Source organism: Hibiscus syriacus, unplaced genomic scaffold, assembly GCF_006381635.1.
Source record: "Hibiscus syriacus cultivar Baekdansim isolate YM2019G1 unplaced genomic scaffold, ASM638163v2 tig00117016_pilon, whole genome shotgun sequence".
Lineage (NCBI taxonomy): Eukaryota > Viridiplantae > Streptophyta > Magnoliopsida > Malvales > Malvaceae > Hibiscus > Hibiscus syriacus.
This window is the reverse complement of record NW_024063525.1, coordinates 1,103,361-1,125,576: the sequence shown is the minus strand read 5'-3', so window position 1 is coordinate 1,125,576 and position 22,216 is coordinate 1,103,361. Positions and strand designations below refer to the sequence as shown.

At 34.2% G+C, this 22,216-nt stretch overlaps 2 protein-coding genes across 3 annotated transcripts in view; one reads left to right on the top strand and one right to left on the bottom strand.

Moving 5' to 3' along the window:
• LOC120195583 (auxin-responsive protein IAA9-like) overlaps positions 1–22,216 on the top strand; it is a 36,238-nt gene that overhangs the window by 5,307 nt on the left and 8,715 nt on the right. Inside the window, exons 1-2 of one of the 2 annotated variants that reach the window (XM_039197562.1) lie at positions 5,931–6,117; positions 14,452–15,135. In XM_039197562.1, coding sequence (XP_039053493.1) covers positions 14,486–15,135 — 650 coding nt within the window. In that variant the 5' untranslated portion in view covers positions 5,931–6,117; positions 14,452–14,485. Of the gene's footprint in view, positions 1–5,930; positions 6,118–14,451; positions 15,136–22,216 lie in introns of those variants that run through there. The other variant, XM_039197563.1, reaches the window with a different exon arrangement.
• Positions 2,010–8,811, bottom strand: LOC120195599 (calmodulin-like). The gene is made up of 3 exons (XM_039197573.1): positions 8,742–8,811; positions 2,832–3,043; positions 2,010–2,180 (listed from the first exon to the last, which is right to left on the bottom strand). The coding sequence occupies exons 1-3, from the start codon at positions 8,809–8,811 to the stop codon at positions 2,010–2,012; spliced, it is 453 nt and encodes a 150-aa protein (XP_039053504.1).

Below are 22,216 nucleotides of genomic sequence, written 5' to 3'. Positions count from 1 at the left end.
GTTTCATGGTCACCTTTTGAGAGAAGCAAACAGGTAACAAAGAAATACAAACTGAAATTAATCAAGCAACCCAAATCTGTAGTAAAAGTGTCCACAATTCAACAGCAATACCAACTTAAACCAAATCAATCGGCAACATGCAGCAAAGGAAATCAAGCTTAGTGAGGTGGAATTCAACTTCTCTCTTTTTTCTTCAAGACTTTTTCCTTCTTTTCTTCATTTTCACTGTCATTCTTCTTCACTTATTCGAACCTTCTTTTTGTTGGAAGCAAGATGATTAAGCTTCGAGCTCCCGGATGCAATCTGAAGCCTCTCTTGGGCAAGAAAACACCCTATTTTGTCTGGTTAAGGAAAGCAAGGCTGTTAAGCTCTTAAACCCTCCCCAGAAATTTTCTTCTATGGTAACTTGGATGTTAAGCCTCAAAGTTCAATGTCAAACTTTGGAGAAGAAATAACAGTCAATGTAGAAACCAAAATGTCAATAGCTGAGCAAAGCAATGTTGTATCAATGTCTAGCATTCAACATCAACTTACAAAGAACTTGTCCTCACAAACCAGTCAACATTTGTTTCCAACCAGAAGTGTAACACATAACAGAACAATAATATCACTGAAGCATTTAGCCAAACACATTAGAGGCGCATATAACGCAAAATTGCAATATCCTCACCACACAACGAACCAACCAGCATAGTATCCAAACTTTAATAAGAAATCCAAGAAGATAAACCATACCATAACAGAACACCAACTTTCAGGAGCAACAAGATAGCAAAATCAGCAGAAGTCAATCATGCTAAACTATAGAAACACGAGAACTAACTAAACAAAGAAATGCCACTACAAAAATTCAATCTAACTTCCAATCTGTTTCTTTTCTTTTTTTTCTCTTCCCAAACAGAATCGTACTTTTCTTTCTTTATTGAGTGTATTAGAAACAACAACAAATCTCACCGTAGATAAAGTGAACCATCAGATTTGTAACGTTGTACAAACTCGCGATTGAAGAAGTTGATCATTAACTAAGGAAGTAGAAATAACCGGTGGCAGTGAAATCGATAATAAATCCAAAAAGGTAGCAGCGAATGACTACAACCTACTAATCAATTTCTTTCATAGATTGATGAGAATGGAAGCAACTAGTAGCAGAAGCAATAGAACAACGACAACAAAATTGGAGATCGGGAAAAAAATCTATAAACTTTGCAGTAGCAACGGCGTGAGAGTAAAGGAACTCAATCGTCAGTGCAACGGCGGAAGAGAAAAAGACGCCAGGATCTTTTAGCGAATGATACCATGTGAGAAAGCAGCCATGGAGGCTGAGAGTGATGAAAGGCCGGTGGCCTGAGTTAACAAATGGGAAGGAGAAAACGTAAAGAGAGAGAGATGACAGAAGTGTGTTTATTGAATAGTGGATAAACTCTATATTCAACCTAATACAAAAGTATGGCTTCTATAGCCCAAGTAACCAACAAATCATAACAAACCAATAACAAACTAAGTCCTAACTAGTAACAAATTAACTACTAATCTTATTTCCAACAGTCCATGGCTTCTGACCACTTGTTAAGGATCACAAACACAATGATAAAGGTACATCATTATTCTTCGGATGTGTATGTCTTGAGATTCTGCACGAGTATTTCCTTATAAATTCTAATAATGATTTGAAATGGAGAACTCCAATATAAACATGCACAAGATCAAAAGTAAAGCACAAATCATATGAAAACCCGAGAAGATATCATAAAGAAAAAGCTAGCAAGAAGCAATATGAATAACATCTACTTTTGATCCCATAATCTGGTTCTTCAACCAAAACAGCCAAATGTTGTTGCAGAACTAAATTTAAAAAGTATATATACCTGATGGAATAGATCTCTCCTCCGATGCTTCGATATCATGAGCTCTAAAACATATAAAAGATCGAACACATCAAAACTCCAGAATGATGCAAAAGCTAACAGTAAATTAAGGTGCAAAGGATAAGAAAAGTAAGATTAACAATATTAACTTTTGAACAAACTTAAAGTAGGGGATAATGACCCATTAGTTAAATCAATCTGATCACCATCAAATATTTCCCTTGGACATGACATTTCATCGGAAAGCATCACAACTGCAGCTTCAGCTGCAGCAGCAGTGATTTGAGGCTCAACCATGGTAGAGATGCGAGCAACCTGTAGGAAAAGCAATCAAATATGTAATAAAAAATCTTTAAAGAATGCATGTATTTATACATGCAACAAGCTTAGAATATAAGAGGAAAGGATAAAATCATATAAAACGAAGACGTTAAGTATTAGTAAGATAGCCTGGTACATTGTGGAATAAAATCAAAGAAATTAGTATATAAATTAAAATGGCTTATGCCGTATAAATCAGTTTTGTAAAGGACAAAATTGCAGAATTTAAATTTCTTTAAAAGTTGAAGATAACTAAATTGAAATTTGGCCAACCCTAACAGTCGGGACCTTAACCTTCTTGCTCTTCAAAATTCCCAACAATAAGCAATAACAACGAAACTTTCCAAATGGTTTTAGGTTTCATGACAATGAGAATAGAAAGAAAACACCAAATTATTAAAGATAAATAAGACGCAACCCATACACTAATGGACAAAAAAGAAAAACACAAGCAAACAAGTAGGATATTAAGGTCCAATCCACGAAATAATGCAAACAAAGAAACAGACAGCAAACAAACAAAAGCTAAGTAACAAGAAACATAGATGTCCTATTGATATTAAAAGGAATCTTAGCAAACTTATCAGCCCTGATCCCTTATTTTACCCATTATTGGATCTTGATTATGATTGTAGAGGTCCTTACTTGACCATCATAACTTTGATTATGATTGTAGAGCTCCTCCTCAGAATCAGTATCCTTCATCTTCATTTCCATCAAGTTAAGGAATTCGGGAAAATCAATGGTCCCATTTCCATCGGCATCAACTTCATTAATCATATCTTGATGAAGTTCCTCGGTAGGATTCTGGCCAAGTGATCGCATTACAGTCCCAAGCTCCTTGGTAGTAATGCAACCTGCATCAAGGATACAAATAAATGCAACAAATAAGCGTACAACATTGGCTGAGAAACAAGCAACACTTGTAAATACAACTGGCCGGAAAAAAGAAGGCAAACATTAAACCGAATCTAAGAAGACAAAAAAAGACACCATAATATTTTAAGTTAAAAGAAAACTGATGTTTTTCATTCAAACCTTTCAAACACCATAAATGTGTGCGAAAATTCTTCAATAAATCAAATAAGAACAATTGATTATGATAGTTCACTGGGATGTAGGCAGCAGTGCATCAATCAAACTTATTGAGCAACAACAATCTAGTGTCTGATAATTTTCAAATGTACAAGCTTCAGCAATCAAATGTTTGATAACCCATGGATCGTTTAATAATATCAAACAATGTAATTGCACAAAAAAGTAAGAAATAAGAGTCCATTTATGTATTCTGGTGATCCTGTATTCTTCAAGCAGAAACACCAAACATAATATTATGTTGAGCTTGAGCGATACAGATCACAAAATTAACCAACCAAACAAGCCATTATATATATTATTTTATTGGTAATATATCTTGATACAATTCATGAATAGAATACAGATTTATACAAATATAAAAATCTTATTATAAATGTGAATTTAATGGGTACATGAAAAGGATAATAATGAAAAGATGTTAGATGTCAAAATGCCGCTTTCTTGTCCCCCAATCAAATATATTCTCTTGTTTCTTTTTGTACCCTCCACTTCCCACACTTTAATGCTTTAAATTTGACAACTGTATCGTCTCTTTTGTATTTTATTCAAGGTATAAATGTCTTTAGTATATCAATAAATATAAATAATAATTTATAGTTTATTTTAATATAATATCTAAGTTATTTAAAAAATTCTACATATATACTAAAGAATAATACACATTTATATATATTATAAAAAATACATACTTAAGGTTACCGTGGGTTACTTTTCTCTGATGAATCTTACTTTTAAGAGCTTAGAAATTTATGGTTTTTATCTTTTTTATTCAAACACTAAGAATATTAAGGATGTGAACGTACATTATCAAATGATTAAGAGTTATTTATGAATAAATATTGTCTTTTAATTACATAAATTAATAAAAGAATTAAAATTATGCACTTTTTAAAATTTTAAATCAAAATTGAAGTGATAAAAAATCAGACATACACTAGCGATTGCCATTCCATTGTTATTTGGAAAGATTACAATTTTTTACTCAAACAATATCGTTAACCAATAAACAAGCAAAGTTTCATGTTTGTTTAATTAGGGTAAAATTATAATTGAATTTAATAACTATGAATTATATTTGTTAACGTATTATTTTCTTTTAGTTTTGATTGATTTGATTTAACTATTTGATGTTAACGGATTATTTTTTTAATTATTTTGGTCAGTTAATAAATTTAACTGAACATTATAATTATCAATAACGGTTCAATATTTATCTAAAATAAAATTAAAATTTTAATATTTATTTTATAATGTTAAAAATTAAATTTAAAACAATAGAATGATATTTTTAAAAGAGAAAATAACCTCAGTGACAAAAAATCCTAGATAATATACGATTTTGACCAATCTTTTTTGGATTTGCGAAAATGACCAACAAAATCGCAATGCGATCTCTAATTCGCATTGCGATCTCCACTATCGCAAATTCGCGTTGCATTTCACGTTGCGATAGTTAAAAATCGCGTTGCGATTTATCGCGTTGCGATAGTTGAAAATCGCGTTGCGCTTTTCCATTTCGTGTTGCGATAGTTGAAAATCGCGTTTCGATTTTCCATTTGACGTTGCGATAGTCTACAGTTGTCGTTGCGATTTTCCAAATTCGTTGCGATAGTCTACAGTTGTTGTTGCGATTTTCCAAATTCGTTGCGAAAATTCGTTGTGATAGTTAAAAAAAAAGATTTTGTTTCTTAAGAATTTTCTCTAAAAAGATAGTATCCGCGCGGACGTGTTGAAGACACGTATTACCACGACAACGACCACGACCACGACCACGACCCGAGACGAGACGGACAGCGGCGACGGCGCGCGAGAGTCCCCCTTGTTCTCTATCACTCAACAAGGAAGTGGGAAAGCCAAGCCTTAAATACCATTCCCAATAGTGTTTCCAATACTATGTGGGATTGAGCATTACCAACACTTGTTTCCAATACAATGTGATTATTCAGGAAACAATTAACAATCATGCACCTTAAAACAACTGAATCAGTTGTGTCGTGGTCGTGGTCGTGGTAGTGGTCGCGCGGATACTATTTTTTTAGAGAAAATTCTTAAGAAACAAAATCTTTTTTTTTTAACTATCACAACGAATTTTCGCAACGAATTTGGAAAATCGTAACGACAACTGTAGACTATCGCAACGAATTTGGAAAATCACAACGACAACTGTAGACTATCGCAACGCGAAATGAAAAATCGCAACGCGATTTTCAACTATCGCAACGCGAAATGCAACGCGAATTTGCGATAGTGGAGATCGCAATACGAATTAGAGATCGCATTGCGATTTTGTTGGTCATTTTCGTAAATCCAAAAAAAATTAGTCAAAATAGTATATTATCTGAGATTTTTGGTCACTGAAGTTATTTTCTCTTTTTAAAATATTTGATGAGTAACACTGTCACGTGTCCCTTACACTTTACATGTCATCTTGCATTTTTTAACCATATATGAAATAATTTTGTACAGTAAGGTGAGGACGAATAAATTCCAATTTTTGTAAAAAGAATCGACGGTCCAAACCTCTATTGTGAAGCAAATCTCAACCGTTAGATCAGATTCCTCCATCCCAACTTCTAGACGGCGCAGTATAAAAACGACACGGTCCCATTCTTTCAAAGGGAATATAAAAATTAGGCACTTTTTTGTTTTTATTTTCGGTTTTGCCCCTCCGTCTTTCTACTTCCCGAGTTTTTCGGCTTATGTTGCTTTCTGCTTAATGGAAGGGCCTTAAGCTTTAATTTGTTTATTTCTCTGCATTCCGTACAATTTCGCCTGCAATTTTGAAAGCAGTAATCCACCTTCTCCTCTTTGTTCCTTAACCAACCTTTCTCCGGTGAGTTTTTTTTTTTTTTTGCATATATTTACATTTTCTTTGTTCTACTATTGTTCTTGTTTTGCAGTTCTGCTTCATTTCAAGAATATTTCCAAATTTTTCAGGCGATTTGATCAAACAGACACCTTTTAATCGAATATCTTCTTTTTTAGTACCGTTTGACCTATATTTCTCGAAGTGACACCTTTTCGACTGAGGTGGCGAAAGGTGCATCCCCAGAGACGCGCTTTGCTAATTCAGTTGTCACGGTGGTATTTTTTTTAATAATAAAAATTTTATTTTTAATGTTATTATAAATTAGTAATATATTATGTAAATTGTTTCATTTATAATTTAATAATTATCGAATATATTTTTTTAATGTGTGTTAAAAGTGGAGTGTATTATCCACATTAATCGGATAGAACAACAGATGAAAACTAGTTTTTATTTTATTGTAGTTATATGAAAAATGTATAAAATTATTATATTACACGTATGATTATATTATTATTTTTTATTTTGATTATCGATCTATTAATTTTATCACTTAATTATTTAAATATTATCAATATAGTCATCTGTTATTATTATTTAACCAAAATATTGATGCATAAGTTAATAAAATTAGTATAATTATACATTTAATCTGTTATTATTATTATACATTGAGAAATTATAGAAAATGCAATTACATTTAAATATTAGAAACAAAAACATTCATTTAAATATAATATTATGTTACATAAGGGTTAACGGTTATGTGATGATAATAGAGCTGGACATTTTTTCTATTGTGTCTGATGTTTCTACAATGCCTACATCGTTTTTGTTCTGTTGATTTCTCCCGAATATCCATATCACAATGTATTCTAGTAGATTTTGGACGACCTGAGCACCTCAATAGCAATGGATCTGGTACAATTATAAGCCAAGTTTGAATCTCATCTGGGTCTCTTTCGTTTCCTATGGGCGGAAACTCAAATTCATATACCTTGAATACTTGTGAAAGTTAGTATACGGGATCAACATAATTTTTGTAGTCCAAATGCGAATGTGAGCAAGCTGCAATGACATGAGAGCATGGATATTTGAGTGCTTGAAAGAAACCACAATCGCACCACCTCTCATGCAAATTAACTCTGAAAGAGTTAGCTTCAATCTCTTACAACGGACGTGGCATTTCGGTTACACGAAACAATTCACGGGTGCGAGAAAAATTTGTAACCAACATCCCATTTGATGCAGCCACTTTTTTCTGTAAATCATCTACTAGTCTTGGGTGGTAAATATGACCGTTTTGCATCCAAGTAAGAGCTTGTCCACGGAGCTTTGCAAAGAGTTGACCCAAACGAAAATAAGTCATTTTGACCAATGTCGTGACTAGTAAATGACGTGCCCCCTTTAAGGTTGAATTTATTGCTTCAGCCAAGTTTGTTGTCATATGACCATAGCGATACCCCCCGTCATACGCATTTGTCCATATTTCTTTGCTGATGTCCATAATGTACTCGCACCCCTTCTTATTTTTGCCAAAAAACTCTTGTAGAATCAACTCAAACCTTTGAGGTAAGAGTTCGTAACCTAAGCCATTAGGAATATGTAATAGTTAATATGAAGTATAAATAAGTAATACGAAAATGATAGAAAAATTGGGGAAAAGTAACATACCCATCCGCATGACTAATTGGCGTTCATCGTTCTTCTTGTATTTTTCGTAATAGTTTACAGCAATATGACGGACACAATAACGATGTTGAACATGTGGAGGTCTATACATTGTACCCAAAGAGTCCATTGTTGCTTTTATCCCTGCTCCTCGGTCTGAAATAATGCATACTTGTTCCCTGGTGACAACATGTAAACGTAAATTTTTAAGGAAAAAAGCCCAAGACTCAGTGTCTTCTCCTTGAACGAGGGCAAACGCAGCGGGAAGAATATTGCGGTTTCCATCTTTGACCACAGCCAATAATAAAACTTGCTTGTATTTCCATACAAGAAAGTACCATCAATTTGGACAACTGGTTTACAGTACTTGACTGCATTAATACACTGAGGGTAAGTCCAAAAGACACGGTAGAATTGGCAGCGATCATGAACCACTCGATCATTCACGTAATGATGTTGAGTTTCGAACTCAACAATTGTCACGGGATTGATTCTTTGCACAACATGAAACCAATTGGGCAGCTCGTTGTAAGATGAATCCCATTCGCCATGAAGTTTGCAAATGACATTCTGTTTTGTCAACCAAGCTTTTTTATATGAGACGGTGTACCCATATTGTGACTGTATAGCAAAAATCAACACTGCAACAGTTATATGAGAGCTTTGCTTCACAATGGGCATAATTGCTTGGCAAATAATGTTGGAGTCCAAGTTGGGATGATCCTGGTTTATACCTCTTGCACAACACGTATGAGGACCGTTGTATCTGGTTAGTTCCCATAAGTTGTTCTTCCTCTTCCTCTTTGATACACGAACCATCCATTGACATTCGTTGTCACGTTGGACGCAGTAGCAGACATATTTCTCTGTGTTAGATCGATCAACTCGGGACTGAAATTAGTTACGAATATTGTAACTCTTTATTGCCATCATTGCTTCCTCCTTCGATGCGAACTCCATTCCAATATGTAAATCACCGTCATTAACTGTTGATTGAAGTCCATAGTTGCCAACATCAGGAAGATCCAAAAATTTAGGCTCATACATTGCATCATAATCAGCCCCATACATATGTGCAGGAAGTTCGGCTGGAGTTGTATTTATCGGAACGTCATCATCAGAATGTACGTTAAACTGTGGTGAGTCAGGTTCAACGAATAATCCCGTTTCGGCATCATTTGCACCTGGCTCCCGAAGAGGTTCTTCTGGTGGAGATGATGGTTTCTCTGATAATTCAATGTTGAGGTCAAATAAGTTCCCGCTTGTGTGTCCTCCCCTTGAACTTGAGGCCATTGTATCATGTGGGATGTGAATAGACTGACGTCTCGTTGGAATTTCCATATGTAAGTCGAAAACATTGGCAGATGAATGTCTGCCCCTTGAAGTAGAAGAGATGTTTCCATATGGATTATTGGTGAAACCACGTGGGTTGAGATCATAAGAAATTGCAGATGAATGCCTTCCTACTGAACTTAATGGCATGACATATGGTGTTGGATCCGCCATTAATAACGTGAAATCATTACAGACCAGTTGTGTCGGGCTATCAACTTGATCAGCTTGATATACAATGCCAAAGTGAGAGGAATATGAGAGACCACGAGAAGCACGAACCTCAATAAAAGTGGCATATATTTCAATAAGAGATTGTGAACTTCCCATATGAGCATCAACCATCATAGAAACATCATCATCGTTTGAAAGCTGAAATGATGTATACGTGAGCGGAAAAAGTTCAGTAGGAAATCTGTACTGAAGTGAAGATAGTCTTCTCCGGCCTGCTACACGAATCTTTAACAAAATTTTTGTGATTAACTCCTCAAGAGTGGTGTTTCTCTTCAAGGTTAAGGGGATATAATGATCTGACTCAAAAACAACCCCCTCTTCAGCTTGTTTAATTTCTCCATCATACAAAACAACAACAGAAAGACGACTCATTTTCAGAGAATAGAGGATTGAGATTTTTGAGAAATTTAGAGTTTGAGAATTTCAAAGCTTGTGAGCTGAATTTTGTTTTGAAAGTTTATAATACGCTGCATATAATAGTGTCTATAACGGGGGTATTATTCACGTGAAGGCGCATTCCCGGGGGCACGCCTTCCATTATTTTGTCAGAGAATATGTTATCATTGCCCTATTATGTCACTTATGTCCCCCGGGAACTATTTATATCAATACTTATTATTCCTTAGGGGACCGTGAAGGCGCGTTCTCGGGGGCGCGCCTTCTATTATTTTGTCAGAGAATATGTTATCATTGCTCTATTATGTCACTTATGTCCCCCGGGAACTATTCATGTCAATACCTATTATTCCTTAGGGGACTGTGAAGGTGCGTTCCCGGGGGGCGCCTTCCATTATTTTGTCAGAGAATATGTTATCATTGCCCTATTATATCACTTATGTCCCCCGAGAACTATTCATGTCAATACCTACTGTTTCTTAGGGGACTTTAAAGCACGTTCTCGGGGAACTATAGATGGATAGTGAAATCAGGTAAATTATAACCAAAATTTAACTTCTTTTGGAAGTTCAACAAGTTAAGGATAAAACTATACATATAGATAAATTTAAGTTCATAACTTAAATTAAAACATTATGTGAAGTTTGAATAAATTAGATAAAATGTTATGGATAAATTGAATAAATGTGAAGTGATAAGTTTATTGTGACATTGAAATTGTATGGAATGAGCATCGACATGTTTTTACGAATAAATGTGAAGTGATAAGTTGATTTTAATGTATACGTTTTAATATATATGTTAATGATAAAATCATATGTATGGATAAATTTAATTTCAATTTAAGTACTGTGAACTATAATTGGAATATAACTTTTAATTTCGAATACAATTGGAATATTAAGTTGAATTTAATGTTAAATTTTGAATAATATAATTTATATTTTAAATTTAAATTTCGAATAATATTATTTGTATTTTAATTTTAAATTTCGAATACTATAATTTGTATTTTAAAAACATTTATTAAACATTTAATGTTAAATTTGAATAAAAAATAACATTAAAAATATTGACAGTAACAACCATGAAACATTTAAATAACATAACCAAATTACATAAATTTCTGAAATATAACTATTTAAATAATACTAAAATACAAATGGATCACCGATGTCGTCTTCTCGAATGAGTTCCACATAGCGGTGGTTGTCTATTTCGCGGAGGATTTCTTCGTGGAACTTGTTATTCGGTCTCCTCATCTTCACTATCATCATCATCGGTATTTCCTTCATTTGGCGTAGATGACACTGAAGGGGCTGAAGGGCCTGGAGGAGTGCTAGTAACCATCCCACCGCTCCCCGGGAACTGTGAAAACTGTGGAAACATTGGCATCGATGTTTGTTATCTAGATGGAGATTGAGGTGTCTGAGGAGAAGAACCACCAGCCAAATAAGATGCATATGAACCATATGTTGGATCATTAAACATAGTTGTATATGCACCTCTATATGGTATAAAACCATGCGGGCTAGGCATGTAATCTGGCGGGCTAGGAATGTAACCCTGCGGAGATGACATATGAATTGGTGTGCTTGGCATATACCCCTGAGGAGATGGCATCTTAAGTGGAGGGTTGGGCATGTACCATTGTGGCATCGGTGGATAAGGATGTTGTGGTGGGACTGATGCAGAACCGGTAGCGCCTTCTCTCCGTCCACGCGTCGGGGGACGATGATATTGAGATGGTTGACGTCTTTCTCGACGCCTAGGAATGCTAACCCCTCGTGCTTCCGCCGAAAGTATAAACGGCTTCCCATTTTCATTAAACCAATCCATATAGTTATCCGTAACCATATGACCAGTTTCAGCGTAATATTGTCGAGGGGCCAACTGTGTATACCGGTTCTCCCAAAGCGCAATCCAATCTCTGTGTCTCACCACCCAGTTAACCTCTTTCTTTCCTCGTCTATCTATGTTATGCACATCGTCTAAATTCCTAGGTGCTCCAGGAATATATTGCGTACAACCATACTGACGGAGCACGCGATCAACTGGATGCCACTCAATAATAGCATAACATATAAGAGGTATAACCGATATCCAAACCTCTAATGACCCACCAAGGTGGGGTGGGATGCAAGCCTTCACCTCATCGCTCGCGTAAGGTATCCATTGAAACTGAAATATAAATATACAATTCAAATAAATAAAATATTCTAATTATATCTAGTATTTTAAATTAAAATATTAATATTTAAACACGTATAAAAACATACCTCAGACCCAACTTTTGTATCAATAAGTAGACGAAATTCCTCTAACCAGTTGGTATACTTCTATGGTTCTTTCTTTTCATCATCCACCTATGAAATATAATATAAACTAAATATCACCCTATTTAATTAAAAATATTTAAATCAAAATTTAGTTCGATAATTACCTCAACAATAAGGGGAATACGTATGGTTCATTCACGATCGGGCATAAGAAAGGCATGCGGAACCACGCCCATGATTGCAGAAGCAGGAGACATCCACCGATAGCAGTTTTCTTATAATTCGTCGCCCGACACATTTCTCTAAAGAGAAATGCCAAAACTGCAGCGCCCCAACTATATATTCCAGCTTCATCAAAATCGATCAGATGCTGCAACCACATACAATGCACCTGGTTGCGGGATTTATCGGGCATCAATATTCCTCCAATTATTCGTAGAATATATGCCCGAGCACATGCCTTTGCTTGATCCTCTGAAGCATTTTCATTTAAAACCTCAAAATTAACTTTTAACCAAGATAAAACTATTCTACCTCCATTAAACTCTGGCGGAGCAGCTCCAAGATAATCAATGCACATTAACTGACAATCACCATCCGTCATACCACACATCATATTTCCGTCGACGGGAAGCCCTAGATGCATAGAGACATCCTCCAATGTAATTGTAGCATCTCCACATGGAAGGTGAAAAGTGTGTGTCTCTGGCCTCCACCTCTCAATCAATGCAGAAATTAGGACAAGTTCGAGTTTGCAACCACCAATAATTGTTGCAATATATCCGAACCCGGCAGAAGCCAAATATGGCAAAATACATTCTGGTGTCGGTATACGTGGATTTTTAATAAATGTCTCTAAAATACGATCAGTATCCTAAATAATATGCATTATAAAAAATTAAAATTAATATAAATTCATAATAAATTTAAATTAAACATAACAATAAATATTAACATTAATTATAAAAAAATGTTACCATATCGCTAAAATGTCTGGAGATATGGTCAGCATCCAATCGCAGCAGCATTTCACTTTCCATTATAACTGTAGACAAAAAAAAAATTAGCACAAAAAATAATTAATTAATAATTTTCAATAAATAATAATTATATAAATATTATTTTAATAAAAAATAATATTTATATAATTATATTAATATAAAATATAATAACTATTTAAAAATAATAATAACTGAAAAATAAATTTCTTACCACTAATAAGAAATTTAAAACTCAAAGATTTGGAGAATTTGAGTTATATAAGAGAGGAGAAGATGATTTTGGTGTGAAGAATGAGGGGGGTTGAGGGGGTTTATATAGGGGATGAGGAGGGGTAGTTGGGGAAAAATCGGATGGGCATTTAAGATATTTAATGAAAGGCGCGTCCCCGAGGATGCGTCTTTCACACGTGGCAACTGAATCAGCAAAACCTTGTGAAGACGCGTCCCCGGAGATGCGCCTTTCACACGTGGCATCCAACTCAGTATAAAAACCAGGTAAAGCACGTCCCTGGGATACGCCTTTCGTCACATCAATCGAAAGAGTGCCACTTCAAGAAATATAAGTTAAACAATATTAAAAAAAAAAGATATTCAATTAAAAAATGTCAATTTGATCAAATCGCCAATTTTTTCAATCTTATCTTTTTATCTACTTGCTTTGGTAGCTCGGAAAACGAAAAGAAAATGGATGGACAGTACTTTCCTTTTATTTTTTTGCTTTTTTTTTTTTTGGTTCATCTTTCTCCTCTTCATTCTGCTTATTATTCAGGTAAGATGGAAATTTCAAATAACATAAAAGGATTTAATGCATTAGACACCGAGACTTTGCTCAACTTTTTTTCCTTTTTCATGAGCTAAAGATATTTGTGCTCTTTTGTTTTTTTATTTTAAATTCTATTGTTTCTCAGCAGTGGAAATAGTACTAACAGTAGTTGATTTCTGGTACCATTTTAAAAAAAAAAATTAGATTCGGGTTTTGGTATGTTCTTTTTCGTGCTAAATCAGGTAGTAGAAACCATTCTCCACATGATAAAAAGTATTTGTTAAAGTTAACACTCTACTTGGCTTTTTCGTTGACATGTAATTTAGTTTTTTGTGAATCAAGACAGGTTAAATTCCAGATTGAATGGGGTTTACACCATTATTTGAGTTTTTGACGCTTAGAGTGGAATCGTATAAATGACACAAGTTAACCAACCTAGGTAGCTGGGGTTTAATAGATGATGTTATTGGCATCTTTTCACCAGGAACTGTCAATAATTATGGACTGGTCTACTTGGTGGTTCAGTTTAGATATCTCAGTAAGCAGATTGAGATTACTTGTATTTTGTAGTGGTATCATATCTTGTGTTTTCCCTTTTCTTAAAAAAAATATTTGGCTTAAAAAGTTTTGATTCTGGAAGTGAGCAGAAATTTTGATCTCTTGTTTTTGGTTTTCTTTGCAGTAAAAGAGGTTGTCTTGAGAAGTTTTGGGTTCTGATGTCTTCACCGCTGCTGGGCGTGGAGGAGGAAGTGCAGAGTAATGTTTCTTCTCCCTCTGTTGACTGTGGCTTGGGGTTAAAGGAGCGTAACTATCTTGGATTATCAGATTGTTCTTCAGTTGACAGCTCTGGTGTCTCAAGTTTGCCAGATAATAATAAGAATAATCTGAATTTGAAGGCTACAGAGCTTAGGCTTGGTCTTCCTGGATCCCAATCCCCTAAGAGAGAAACAGAGCTTTGCTTGCTGAATCTGGGAAAACTTGATGAGAAGCCACTTCTTCCTCTACTTCCTTCCAAAGATGGAATCTGCTCATCGTCACAGAAAAATGTTGTTACTGGAAACAAAAGGGGTTTCTCTGACACCATGGATGGGTTCTCTGAGGTGAAAGGCTATGTGTACACACAAAAAAGTTGGATGCTTCGTGAAGCCGGTTCTGATTCTGAATCTCCACAATCTGTGGGACATGGAAAATATCCTGGTAATTCAGGGGTTAATGTGATTTTGTCAGTAAGATCTCTTGGAGCTCAAGCATCTGTAAAGAAAGAAGAACCTGCAAATGTGTTACAAAAACAACCTCGTGCCACTAATGGAACCAATCTCAAGCAAACTGATATTGCTAACAACAAAAGCGGTGCACCTGCTTCCAGGTATGTATAATTTACTTGATAAAGAACTCTTAAGTTGTGGATGATATAATGAGCATTGAAGACGCTAGTTTTTTTCATTTTATTTTTATTTTATTTGTTTATTATTATTATTATTATTAATTATTATCATGATTATTATTAATAATAAATTATTATTATTACATTTCAGGCCCAAATCACACCCAGCCCAATTACAAACCGGCCCAATTTACAAGCCCAACCCGGTCCAGGCTCAAAACTAACCCTAAACCCAATTAGAGTTTATATCATCTCAGTTCCAGCCGCCATTGCTCACAGCCGTTGGATCTGGCCTTAATCCAACGTCAAGATGCATCCAGACAAAACCCTAGGGTATCATAACCCTAGGGTTCTGTTCAGACGCCACCTCCACGTTGATGCTTCAACTGCTGACACGCCGCTATCGCTGCCACGACGCCAACCGAAGGCTCTAGAAGGCCCAGCCCCAGCCACACGCGTCGCCCCCAACGGTGAGTCACCACTGGAAGTTCGGTGACTCACCACTGGAAGTTCGGTGACTCACCGAACTTCACCCATGAGACCGGTCCGAAGAGTGTCTCTACGAGGCTATAAAAGCTTCATTGCACTTGCAAAGAAAGGGGACGACAGAACCATAGAGAGAAACGATGAACACAACAAGCAAAGAAACAAAAAAGAGAGAGCAACATAGCAAACTATATACAAAGAGAAAAACTACCAACGATCCCAGTCAACCACGAATCAAAAGAAAAGAGAAGAAAACTTACCATGCTCGTCAGTTTCACCGTGAAAACTGAAGGTAATACCTCCGGTGAGGGAACCTAGAGAGAAGCCAGAGAAAAATGCTTCTCTCTATTTTAAAGAGAGAACGAGGAAGAGAAAAATGAAAATTTGGCCTTAAGGTCGGTTTTAAAAGGGGGTATAAATACCCTCACCAAAACGACATAGTTTTGGTGAGGGCCTTTCTGTAATTTCATACATGGACAAACCTTGTCCGCAATACCCTATAGTTTGTAATCCTTTCATTTTAGTCACTAAAATACATTTATGAGCATATTAATTTTGCCTTAAAGTTTTACTTTATTATATTTTAGTCATTATTAATATACTTACATATTTATGGTAAATACTTTATTTAGTCCCTGGTAATGTTAATAAATTTTATTTTAACCCGAATAATTAATATTAAGGCTAAATTACACTGTTAGTACATATCTTTTTAATAATTCAAATTAGGATCTTTAGGTTTTATATTTTATATTTTTGTTAATGATTTTTTAATAATAATTTTCATTTTGTCTATTAATTTATATATTATGTACTTTAATACAATAGTTTTAATTTTATCTATTTTAGTCATTATTTTGTTATTATTTAATTTAATATATTTAATTATTATTATTATTATTTAATATATATAATAAATAATATCTATTTATTTATTTTTAAAAATCTTATTTATAAATTTAATTTTATATAAATTACTTTTATAAAAAAAATCATATTTTAATATTTATTTATTTTTTTAATATTAAGAAATGGGTTGTCTTAAAGCACCTAGAAGTCCTTTTCTGATATTCTTAAATAAATAAATATCCTATTTTTATATATTATATATATTAATTTATTTTAATTATTTTTATAGAAATTTTTTATTATTATTTATTTATTTTTTAATATTAAGAAATGAGCTGTCTTAAAGCACCTAGAAGTCATTTTCTGATATTTCTAAGTAAATAAATTTCTTATAAATATATATATATATATATATATATATTCTTAAAATTATATTAATAACAGGATTATGAATTAAATATATTTTTGAATTTTAAATTTCCAATAATAGAGACAATTTATAATTAATGAGTACCAATTTTGGGCGTTGTGGGTGTGTTAATCCTTCCCAAACGTAATCGACCACGAATCCCTTTTTATTATTAAAAAGAACGAATTTTTTGGTTAAAATGCATACCGGTTTATATTTTAACTAATGTTTTCCTAAAACCTCTTTTAAAAGATAATTTTTAGGTATTCGACCTACCTAACCCAAAAAGGTCGATGACGACTCCCAAAATATTTTTTAAATCAAAATCATTTTTGATCCACATCATTTTTCCCGCCAAGTAAAAAAATTCGTGCCCAGGTAAAAACCGGTTACAATAGCTTGGCGACTCTGCTGGGGACTAGTCAAGCTTTAAAATCAATTATAATTTATCTCTATTAATTAGAAATTAAAAATTCATATTTATTTAATTTATAAATCTTTTCTTTCAAAATTTTTATTACTTATGATTTTCATAATATTTATTATATATTTTTTTATTAATTCATTTTTATTTTCATATGCTAAATTTCATTATTTTTATTATTTATTTGTTTGTTAAAGGTTTGAATATTTCTCCTCACACACAACACGTACATTGCATAACATAAGCTTTATAATCAAGCTTGTCCCTTTTAAGTGGGAGTGAAAGCGACGTCTTCGTGAGAATTTATTCTCCGTGTCAGACCTAGCAAGTAACTTATATATCCTATATCTTCGTGATAATTTATTCTCCGTGTCAGGCATAGGGAAATGTGTCCCCTCAAATTGAACTCGATACACTTTTGTCTGTAATAGACTAGGATTGAGGGTTTGGCAGCCCAAGGGGCACCAACAAGGACAGTTTGAGTACCTTTACTCCTAGAATTGAAACCTTGCATATAATAAACCCTAGAAATTCTCCTGATCTAAGATTGTATTGAACCCCTGTCCGTAGGTGTAAACAAAGGAGAAATAAGTTCTAACTTTTGTTTTTTTTATTGATTTTATTTTTTTCTTCTGAATAAATGCATGTGAACTAGAAATCATGCAGTTAGATTAATTTTTCCAAAAAAAGCATAGAACTAGAAAGCATGAGTTTAGAATATATTATATACAATGATAGATATAATTTTTTCTTTCCATTAATTGGTACTAACCAATTTATTTTTCCTTTTTCCTTTTTATTTTGATTTCTTTTTGCATTGCATGATCATGGCATAACCAAAAGGTGTTGACTTGAAAGACTGTTCATCAAATTGGAAAGAATTCATAAATGGACAAAAAATTTATGATCGAACAAAATATGAAGCAAACATGGAATTTCATCCTGAGGGAACTCCGAGGATAAAGGAGAGCTATGCACCCAAAGATCGTATGCCCATTACAGGGAAAAAGGAGATAGGAGAAATATGAGAGCAGATGTCCAAGATTATGGGTAGAATATCTGTTTTGGCCAAAGGAAAAGAGACCCCTGCACAAAAAGAGAGAGAGGTCAATAAACATAACCCTGTAATCTCATATATACAAGGAGCTTATAATCCTAACCAATCACAGGCAATCATCATTCGTATTCACAAACTGTCTGGAGATACCAAAGAAATTGTGACAATTGTAAAAGCTCCTAGAGATGAGAAGAAATCATGTAATCTGAAATCGTCGAAGTTTAGTATGCTCCCGACTTCTAAAACTCAGGTTCAATCCAAGACAAAATGCGGTTCTCATTTTGATGATATCCCTATATCATATAAAGATTTGTATGAGAAGCTACTTGAAGCATGAGAAGTGGCTCTGTACTACATAAAATCGTTCCAACCTCCGTATCTGAATTAGTATGACATCAACGTTTATTGTGAATATCATGTTGGAGCTCAAGGACATACCATCGAGAATTGTCTTGCCTTCAAACGTCGAATCCAAAGTCTTTTGGATCATGGAACCTTACAATTTATGATAAATGATCGACCTAGTTGGGTAACTGAAGGTCCTGATTAATACCAAAAGTATTCAAAGGTAAGAGTATCAGTAGGGGTGTCCAGAAGGAAGAAGATTTGCCGAGGTCTGAGGCTCAAATACGTCATTTAAAGATTGAAAACGATAAATTGAGCACCAAAATGGAAACTATGCAGGAAGATTTTCAGAAGGTCGGTCAATCCTTTCAAAATGCTGGCATAAGAAACACCCCAGAAGAGTGGATAATAGGGGTCGCCAAACTGAAAAAGAACTGCAACATATATGAAGATGTTATCCAAGAACTTCTTGGACACAAAGTTTCTCTTACAAAGGAAAATGAGCAACTCCGAGAAGTGACACAGAAGATGAAGGAAAAAGAGAATGTCATGAAAGAAGCTGCAGTCCAGACAAGCAATATGACCCATAAGCTGATAGGCTAATTTGGCTTTAGAGAAGTTAGGAGGGAAAGTTATCCCCTATATGTAAAGTTTTGTTGAAGTTAGGACTGAAAGTTGTCCCCTATATGTAAAGTTTTGTTTGATGCACGGAAACTTTTGTGTTCAATGAAATCTGTTCTAAGATGATCACTCTTGAGTAACACCTTTTCATACATGCATTTGCATTTTGCATCTTTGCATTTTCATTTATACTTTTATGTTTGCTTTTGTATTGCACAATTTTCATTCTTATTGTTACATTCACATATTTACATTTGCATTTGCATTTTGTATTTTTACATTTTTACGTTTGTATTTACATTTTCATTTTTGCATTTGCATCTTTGCATAATTACATTTTATTTCAAACTATTTTACATGCATTTAATCATGACAACGTGGAATAATTAGTTGAGAATTCCATGACAGAATTTTTGAAATCAAAGTGGAGCTAACTTGGTCTTCCTAAAGAGGGATAACAACCATGAATGAGATTTTAGCAAGGGTTGGTAGAATCCAGAAACTGCAAGAGCAATTTATCGAGTCACAACAAGAGATGACTGATCAAGTAAAAAAATTCCAAGATGATTTAAAAGAGCAAATGAAAAAACTAATGGATATGGTGAATATTGTAATCCATGGAGAGAAACCCTTAGAGGATCCTGTTGTGAAAGATTTGAATGGGATTATGAATGATGTAGCTGATGCAATAGAAACAAATGACCAAGAACTTGTCAAGAGATGTGGAAATCCAATAAGGTTCCCAGAAAAGGCGACAGAGATCAAGCTGAAGCGAAGCATAGAAGAGATTCAAAGGCCATTAAAGAAAGCTAGGAAAAGAAAAAATAAAATGATACCTCTCATTCCAATTCCAATCTCATATTTAGATTTATTACCATTTCTTGTTGAAAATGACCTCTTAACACCAATTCCTCCAAGGCCTAATACTTGTTTGTGTCCAGATTGGCAGGGTGTCAAGAATTCATGCAATTATCATTATGGAGAATTTAGCCACTCTACAGAGAATTGTAAGGTTGTGAATTTAAAGGTTCAAAAACTCATCGCAGAAGGGTTGCTATGTTTTGAAGATGGGAAACCTAAGCTCCTCAAAAGCTTAAAACTGGTCGAGAAAGAAAAATTTTCGAATTATTGTCTGTCTCCTGATGTTCAAGAATCAAACATTCAAAGCAAACATTTTGGTCATCATGCACATGGTCTTCAAGAGAGCAAAGTAAACAGTTGTAAGGAGACAGTGATGTCAAGGGAAATTCTACCCAAGTTTCATTCAATTCCGTGCAGCAAGTTATATCCTGAGTTACTCAAAGCCCATATTATTACTCCATGTCGAGCTAAGCCTTTGTTGTTTCCATACCCGAGTTGGTATAATGAGAAACTCTCTTGTGACTATCATGCTGGAGCCCGAGGATACTCGATTGAGAATTGTGGTAACTTCAAACGAGTGGTTCAAGACCTTTTGGTTCAAGGAATCATAGAAGTGGATGATCAGTCTGTTTTGATCAAACAATTGGGAATCAAACACCAAAATGGAGTTGGTGGTATCGAAACAAGTGAAGTACATGCCACAGAGGAAGAGGAAAACAAAGTATTTGAGCCAAAGATAAAACGTTCAATTTCCAATACCTCTCTGATTATAAATGATAAAGAAGTAAAAGGAAAGGTAATTCGAGACTGACCCATAGGTTTAAGAATGAATGGGAAATATGTAACTCTGAAGAAACCTCAAACACATGTATCAGATTTTTAGAAGACCAGTGAAAAGAGTCTGGATACAAAGAGTCTGATGAATATTACTCCAATTACAACCACAATATGTGTTCAGAATCAGGACAAGGCTATCATCCTTAGTAAAAGATGTTCTGAATTTAAAAATGAGCTCAATTTCCAGCCAGAGAAGAAAAAGATGATGATGGAGACTACTCAGGAGAAAGAAGAGTTTTTATCTGAAAGTTTATCCAAAGGACTTGACACAAGAAATGATCAAGAAATGGGGGGGGGGAAAATAAAGATGAAAATCCTGGGCCAAGTACACACCCAACATTAGAGTAATGATATAGCAAGTTAAACAAAACAAGTGGAAGTTTTTATCTACCATTGTAGTACCTTTCTATTTTCAGCATCCTGTTTAAACTTGTTTTTATTCATTTCTCCGCCTTTTGTGCAATAAATAAATTTGTGTTGCTTTTAAGGTTATGAGCATTGAGTCAATTTTGCAATCTTGTAGTTCTTTGAATATCAATTGGATTAAAAAAACTCTTTAAATGATTAAGAGTTATAATCTTTGACAAAATATCAGGATTGAAAACCAGAAAAACAAGAACCCTTGACCTTACCTCAGATGAAATATACCCAAACATTATCCTATTACAAAAATGAGATAGCCTTCTCTTATTGAAAAGAATTACAAAAAGGCTTGGTATTTATATATAGGAGCATACAATATGGGGTTCGTTGGTGTATTACATTGCAAAACCGACTAGAGTACTTTTCTATTGATGACATTCGATGATGAACATAATCTTTACAAATAGATAAATCTAGTTTAAGTCAGTTGCTTGGGAATTGAACTCTAACAAAGAGATTTTCTGAATTCCACCAAAACACCTAGACTATAACAGGTTCTTCTTAACAAGCTTAAGAAATTGGATTTGGATACCCATGTTATATTATTATATATATACAATAAAGCTTGAGTTATCCCCCTAAAGCAATTTGTTAATAGCCCTGACTTTATGGATAATATTAAGCTAGTTTGTTATGCTTGAGTTATCCCCCTAAAGCAATTGGTTAATCGCCCCGGCTTTATGGATAATATTCAACTAGCCTATTATACTATTATATGTAATAAAACTGTCCCTTTAGAGCAATTGGTTAA

What these genes read in the sequence shown, in the direction of transcription:
- LOC120195599 (XM_039197573.1), bottom strand. Translation starts at nt 8,811, where the DNA reads ATGTATGAGCCTAAATTTTTGGATCTTCCTGATGTTGGCAACTATGGA. An exon ending in TCAATCAACAGTTAATGACG is followed by an intron (nt 3,044 to 8,741) that starts GTGATTTACATA and finishes TCCTTGATGCAG; the next exon opens with GTTGCATTACTACCAAGGAG. An exon ending in ATCAAAGTTATGATGGTCAA is followed by an intron (nt 2,181 to 2,831) that starts GTAAGGACCTCT and finishes CTTTTCCTACAG; the next exon opens with GTTGCTCGCATCTCTACCAT.